Genomic DNA, 7809 nt, shown 5'->3' on the forward strand with positions numbered 1-7809 from the left:
ATAGATAGATAGACTGATAGTCAGACAGATAGAGAGATGGATGTGGTAAAAGAGAGAGAGAAAGGCCATTATATATATATATATAAACCATCTATACTATAATTGCGCTATTTATGTGTGTCTTTGTCAAAATTTTGTTACCAAACTCCACAACCACTGGACCGATTTCGACCACACTTGGCGTGAGGAACCGAGGGTACCGGGAGAATGTCAACATCTATATGGGATTCACGAAAATTAACCGGTCCGGTTCCAGTATGGTAAAATCCGACAAAACGAATTTTCCCTCTCTCACTATTCAATGACTCTCCTATTCATCATGCTTACTACCTCTTTCTCTTACTGAGAGCTGTAGTGTGAGGAGCTGTAATTGACAGAATTGCATACGTCACATTTCATAATTCTCTCTCACATATTTACTGCTTCTCTTAACTTATTCTCTCTTAATCGGTTGCGCTCTTTTCCATGTCTCCTTCGATGTTACTTTGATGCTTCTCTCTCCATATATATATTACGTATTGAACTCACTCTCTCATACAAACACACACACACATTTACTACTCCTCTTACTTCATTCGCTCTTAACCGGTTGCGTTCTTTCAAATGTTTCTATCGGTGTCATTTTCGAAAAAAAAAACCTCAGATACTGTTAGTCTTCGGTGAAAATTACAAATACACCATACTCACTAAACACTATCTTAAAGTACAATTTTTATGTTATTGAATTGCTCTAAACGAATTTGACAATAAAAATGTTGGAAATTTAATATTTTTTAAGATATTAATAAAATCTGTTGGATCTATTTTCATGCCGTCGGAGCTACTGTTATGCCTGTTTACGTCGTTGCGTGTATGAATATGTTATTGAATGTACTGTAGTCTGATATTTTACGCATGCATAGAATTCCTGAAATAGCAGAAGTAAAAAAAGTATGAAAATTTCAGAAACTTTACGCATTCAACAGCATGAAAAAAGGTTCGATTGATTTTATTATTACCTTAAAAAATACTAAATTTCCGACATTTCTATGATTAAATTCGTTTACAGCAATTCAACAACATAAAGAGAACATGCCCTGACTGCAAAGCTTACCTTTGGGATGCTGAGAAAACTACCCTCTGCTGTGGTAAAGGAAAAATTAGTGCCCAGAATTAATAGCTAAGTACTATGATGTTAATCTATGCGGTCAAAGGTTTCTGATCAAAATTAGTGACTAAAATAATTTACTGGCTATGGTTTCACTGGAACTGGATAATCCACTAGTTGGACCACAGGGCGATAGCACTTTTATGCTTACTTTCAAGATTCAAAGAAAGTTGTACTACTGCATAGGAAGTCTCCTACCAGCAGTAAATAGGAAGCCATTCTACACACAGCTACAATTCGTTGACACTGAAAATGAGATGAGAAACAGGTTGTCATTCAGAGGAGCTGACAATGACCTTAATGAGAACATCCTGCTAGACTTACAGAGAGCACTGCATTTACACAATCCATATGTCAAAATTTTAAACAGGCTATTGATATAATTAAGGAATACCCTGCACCAGGAAAATGTTCTACCGGTGATTTATAAGTCATGACAAACGGCTTATTCCTGCTGGGTTACATTAGAGAACCTATAATCCACCGACTGCATCACAAGTTGCTGTGATCATGGTGGGAGATGATACCAACAATCCAAACATTAAGACTGTGGCTTTGGACTCAGGGTATAAGGATATGAAAGGAATCTACACTGACAACGTCGTCTATATGGAAATTCTTTAAGAAAATTATAGTAAGTTTCACTTTTTACTTTCAAACTATGAACAGGAGTTTAGATATGTACTAGCTGAATCAACCACCCACAGGGCAGTGATTCAGCTAGTCTTTTTATAATTTTGTAATATATACATTATCAGTTAGTGACATTTCAAGTTGAAATCCAACAAAATGCTGATCACAGCTCTAAAACATAACCTCAATATCAAATGTTCAGAGATTTAAAAGATTGAAGCAGTTACTGAGTGAGAACAGGGACTAATTTAGGCAAGAAATATGGAACAAATCATTGAAAATCTTTTTAAGTAAAATGCATGCATATTTTAGATCTGAGAGTCCAATCATTCTTTATCTCTTTAACAAATTCCTATATCACAGAGAAAGCAGTGCTAGCGACTTTTCTGCAATTTATGCAGGATTAGAAAATTCACTAAACCAACATATATATTATTGCTTTTTACAATTTGCCACCATATATGTTTGCAATTAGTTCAGTTATTGTTTGTTTATCATTAAGTATATAGCTCTAGGCACAGTTTCTATCACTGGATGCCCTTCCTAACATAGAAACCATGCCAAATCAGACTGGAACCTGGTGCAGCTCCCTGGCTTGCCAGCTCTGGTCAAACCATCAAACTCATGCCAGCATGGAAAACAGATGTGAAATGATGATGATGATAATGATGATGATGATGAGCTTTAAAAGGGGAAAATGAGAGTAATATACTGCTGTCTTCTAGAATCATACAACTTCTTAACTTTTTGCAACTGTAACTGTAAAATACACAGTCCATTCTGTGTTTCAGTTAATTTTTAAAACAATCAAAACTTTAGAATGATTTAGTAAAATAACATTTATTAAAAATGGTGCTTGAAACAAAATTACATTGGATTTACTTATGAAAGCTTTAAAACAGGATTCTATATCAGAGATACAGATGTAGTACCAGGCACACTAGTACCAAAGGCAATCTGGATTCCAAGGAGTCTACATGTTGGTCTGTGTCAAGAAAGGAAAAATCTAAGGGGGAACAATTGTGATAAAACACCAACCATAAAACAAAAGTACAAAGTTAGTGCAATACACAAATGTGGTTTGGATATTTTGAGAAAGAAACACTTTGTTGAAATAAAGAAGGGAAAATATAAATGTACAGATAAATATTTTACATGTCATTGATTGATCATGGTTGATAAATGGTGAAACAGAAGTGAGCAGGGTCCCATGCATAGTTCTTTTTTTTTTTTTTCAGCGGAAAGTGCAATAGGAGGCAAGTAGCAATCAAAACAAAATGACATGTTTAGTGTGCAGGCATGAATGTAGGATTAGAAAGAAGTAAAGAGTGATAAAGGTATGGGGTGGAGAGAAGGAGCAGATGGCAGTGAGACAGCAGAGAAGCAAATTAGATTTGGATCTTGTGAATATGAAGGAGATGGGAAAATGTAAAGAGTGTCATCAAAGGAAAGCCAATTGATTATTGGTTTCTGTAACAGAGGTTGTTCCCAACTAAAAGACCAATTTTTGTAGCTGGAGAGTAGCAAGGTGTTGGTATCAAGAGTTAAACACCATTTGAAACAAAATGGATAACAGAGTGAATGGAAAGCCACCAAAATTGCTCAGCATATCTCAACACTTCTTCAGCACTTTTAGAACTGATTCAAACAATACTCAGTGTGAAGTGGTCACAAAAGTAACAAGCAAAATATTCTGAGGAATCTAAAAATATAGTTTTAGCGTTGTTGTCGTTTAATGCCCACTTTTCCATGTTGCATGGGTCAGATGGAATTTGTTGAGGTAGATACCCTTCACTAACCTTCACCTGCTTCCAAGTAATGTAGTATTTCCCCACAACTATCACATGATGTCAAAGAAAAGAAATAATAACAAACACATACACACACATATTTATAAGGTGGGCTTCTTTCGGTTTCCATCTACCAAATCCATTCACAAGGACTTTAACTGACTCATGGCTGTAGTAGAAGACACTTACCCGAGGTACCACTCAGTGGGACTGAACCTGAAACCATATGGTTGAGAAGTAAACTTCTAACCATATACTCATACATGTATTTACTACGTATATCACAAAAATATTACAAACCATGACAATATATTTGTTTCAGGAAGAAAATAAAGGTGCTGGACTGCAGGTCACATATTACTGGGACAAATATTGTATTGTGACCCCAAATCAAAGTACATAACTGCTAGCTCCAGTTTACCAAACTGATATATAACAAATATCATTCCATTCCCTGTAGCTAGTTAGATGGTGGTTAAAAAAAAAAAAGGTGCATCCACTGTGAAAGTAATTGCATCAACAAATGCTACCCCATTCAAAATGGATGTAAAACAGCAAAACAAAAATAAATAATGACAATAACAATGATTTCTTACATTGGTGCAAACTTGTTGGAGGAAATTGCTGATTAAATTAACTTCTATTTTACAGGTACTATTTTACCACTCTGGTGGAGATTGAAAGGTAAAGATAATCTCAGCAGAACTTGAACTCAGAACAGACATAACTAACATTGATTTCAAATATTTGTGCAAGGCCAGCAATTTCAGGCAAGGAGTTAAGTCAATTACATTGACCCCTGTGCTCAACTGGTATTTGTTTTACTGATCCTGCAAGGATGAAAGGCAAAGTCAACCTTGACGGAATTTGAACCCAGAGCATAAAGAGGGACGAAATGTCACTGAGCATTTTGCTCAGTATGCTAACAATTCTGCCAGCTCACTGCCTTATATACATAACTAATACAGGCTTAAATTGTAAGGCCAACAATTTCAGAGACGGGTTAAGTCAGTTACATCAACCCCAGTGCTCAACTAGTATTTGTTTTACCAACTCTGAAAGGATGAACAGCAAAGTCAACCATGGTGGAATTTGAACCCAGAACGTCAAGACAGACGAAATGCCACTAAGCATTTTGCTCAGCCTGCTAACAGTTCTGCCAGTTCACCATCTTAAAAGCATAACTAATATTGCAAAATATTTTATTCAGTGATATGATTCTGTCATCTACTATCCTCTTGATGATGATGACAATCATTTCTAACAAAGATACAAATTTTGGAGGGAGAAGTTAATCAATTATAACAACCCCAGTACTTGAGTGGTACTTTATCAATACCAGGAGGATGAAGCATAAAATTGACCCTGATAGGATTTGAATACGAAATGTAAAGTGCTGTAACTAAATGCCACAAAAATATTTTGTCCAACATTCAAATGACTGTAAATCTGAAACCATGCCAAATCAGACTGCAGTTTGGTGCAGCTCCCCAGGTTGTCAGCTCTGACTAAACCGTCCAAGCCATGCCAACATGGACAATGGACATTAAATGAATAATAATAATAATGAATAAAATGTTTTTGAATGGTACAACAATGCACTATAATACAAAAAATGGACTATATACCTGTTGTAATTTAATTATCCATAGTCCGATGATATTTCGGAATACAATTCCTTCTTCAGATATTCTTAGATGAAGTCACTGCTATAATTGGTTTTCCAACAAAGCCGTTGGAAAACCGATTATAGCAGCGACTCCATCTAAGAATATCTGAAGAAGGAATTGTATTCTGAAATATCATCGGACTATGGATAACTAAATTACAACAGGTATATAGTCCATTTTTTGTATTATAGTGAATTGTTGTACCATTCAAAACTTTTTATTCTTTACAAACAATACACAATGCTTCAAGCGAACTCTCCTAATAATAATGTCTTTCTATTATAGGCACAATAGATGTGAGATGTGAGGAGAAGAAGCAAATTGATTAACGCAATCCCAGTACATGACTAGTATTTTATTTTATTGACCCCAAAAGGGTGGCAAAGTTAACTTCAGCAGCATTTGAACTCAGAATGCACAGAGCCAGAGGAAATGTGAAGCATTTTGTCTGGCACGGTAATAATTCTGCCAGTTCACCATCTTAATAATAATAATCTTATCTATTATAGGCCCAAGACCTGAAATTTTGTGGGGAAGGAGGTAGTTAATATCATCAACCCTAGTACTCAACTGATATTTATTTTATCGATTTCAAAGGATGGAAGACCAAGTCAACCTCACCAGAATTTGAACTCAGGATGTAAAGCCAGAAGAAATGTTGGTAAGCATTTTGTCTGGCTTGTTAATGATTCTGATAGCTCACAATAATAATAATAATAATAATAATAATCCTCTCTACTATAGACACAAGGCATGAAATTTTGGGGATGGGGCAAGTCGATTACATAGACTCCAGCGCTTGACTGGTACTTAATTTATCAACCCCAAAAAGATGAAAGGCAAAGTCAACCTCAGTGAAATTTGAACTCAGAATGTAAAGATGGATGAAATGCCTCTAAGCATTTTGCCCAGGGTGCTAACAATTCTGTCAGCTCAGTCTTTTATATTATTATCATTATTATTATTATTATTGTTTCTAATTTAGGTACAATAACAGTAATTTTGAATGAAGGGGCACAGCCAATTACATCAAGTAGTTTTAATAATTGTTTCTGACTTAGGCACAAAGCCAGTTCATCCCCAGTATTGGCTGGTGCTTTATTTTAGCAACCTGAAAGAGTTGATATGATAATGAAGCATAAAAACATGTGCAGACGTAAATATCTATATTCCCTCTAACACAGTAGCAAGATGTGTCTGCAACTGGTTGAGAATTTCTGTAGTGATTGGATGAATTTTAGTTACAATTGGATGAGAATAATTCTGGTTCATTTCAATCTCAAATATGTTGTACAAATTTACAATCTTCACTTGACACTGCTGAAGGCCCTGTAACACACAGAATGTAGCAATATAAAATTACAACATATGACATAAGTTAATTCAAAACATTTGTTAATAACTTGGTTATTTATAAATGAAAAAAAATAATAAATAGAGAAATAATATTAAAAATCATTATTTGCATGGTGCACAACAGCAACTAGTGATTGAATCTGTCAGAATGTATTAAGAATAATTATACAAATCATCATTTCAGATTGCACTGTACACAATGCAAATAATGCTTTGTTTTCTTTTGTTTTATTGGTTGGCAGACATAAGCACTGATCAGCAAACAGTTTGTTTGTTGATATGATAAACAAAGCCAGCAGCTTGTTTAAGCTCAAAGGTGTGAGTACTTGTGGCTGACAAGACACAAAATGTTGAAACACTGGTGTCCCAGAATCCCTTGCACCAATGAGCCAAGTGCATTTCTCTAGTGACATGCACAACTGAAAACAGCATATCTGTGTTTGAATCAGCTGAAACATATTAAAAACAAAAATGCAAATCATTGTTTTAGAAATAATGTAGTTTTTATTTTTTTTAAACATATAAACTATTCACAAAGTTCATTTTCCCATGTTATACAAACCCAATTCTTTGTATTTTAGCAGACTCACACTGGGCTTTTTAGTTTTGTTATTTTATCTTTTTATTTTTTTTGTCTTGTCATCATTCCATAGCTTAACTTAGCTTTCCAGTGTTTCTAATTAGTAATTATTGCTAAGAATTTTGTTTTACAGTTATTTAGTATGAATACAATAGGCTAAAATACCAGTTTTACATATTTTATCCAACTGGAAATATTTGGCCAAAGGAACCGCTACATGGTCACTCAATCTGCGCCTCCACTCATATATAGTATGCACTAGGGATTTTGACCTTTACATTTTGTGAAAAAAATGCGGATTATACTCGAGGATTTACGGTATACATACATACACACACACACACATATATATATATGTGTGTATATATATATATATAAATGAAATATTCAAACACTGAGATTTGAAGTTAGATGTCACTACTGTTCATATCATCTATGGATAAATTCAAAATTTGATGATATCACCAGTAGTAGCATGGGTGGAACGCAGTTATGGTAGCTTTAAGGAGCTATGAAATTTGCACGAAGCGTAATGATGCTTAATGAGCATCTACCTGCTAGAAATAAGAGCCAAGTCTTAAATAATCCACCGTAGCGCACCAATATAACAGAGAAAAACAGTATGCGAGGAAA

At 34.7% G+C, this 7809-nt stretch overlaps 1 protein-coding gene and 1 long non-coding RNA gene across 8 annotated transcripts in view; one reads left to right on the top strand and one right to left on the bottom strand.

Moving 5' to 3' along the window:
• Positions 1-983: 983 nt before the first annotated feature.
• LOC128247606 (uncharacterized) overlaps positions 984-7809 on the top strand; it is a 40729-nt gene continuing 33903 nt past the window's right edge. For all 4 annotated transcript variants that reach the window (XR_008263971.1, XR_008263973.1, XR_008263970.1 and 1 more), the window contains exons 1-2: positions 984-1781; positions 5750-5901. This is a non-coding gene — a long non-coding RNA (uncharacterized LOC128247606). The remainder of the gene's footprint in view (positions 1782-5749; positions 5902-7809) is intronic.
• LOC106879797 (recQ-mediated genome instability protein 1) overlaps positions 6275-7809 on the bottom strand; it is a 52453-nt gene continuing 50918 nt past the window's right edge. For all 4 annotated transcript variants that reach the window (XM_014929502.2, XM_014929501.2, XM_014929503.2 and 1 more), the window contains one exon: positions 6275-6569. In XM_014929502.2, coding sequence (XP_014784988.1) covers positions 6405-6569 — 165 coding nt within the window. In that variant the 3' untranslated portion in view covers positions 6275-6404. The remainder of the gene's footprint in view (positions 6570-7809) is intronic.

This window comes from Octopus bimaculoides, chromosome 4 (assembly GCF_001194135.2).
Source record: "Octopus bimaculoides isolate UCB-OBI-ISO-001 chromosome 4, ASM119413v2, whole genome shotgun sequence".
Taxonomy (NCBI): Eukaryota; Metazoa; Mollusca; class Cephalopoda; order Octopoda; family Octopodidae; genus Octopus; species Octopus bimaculoides.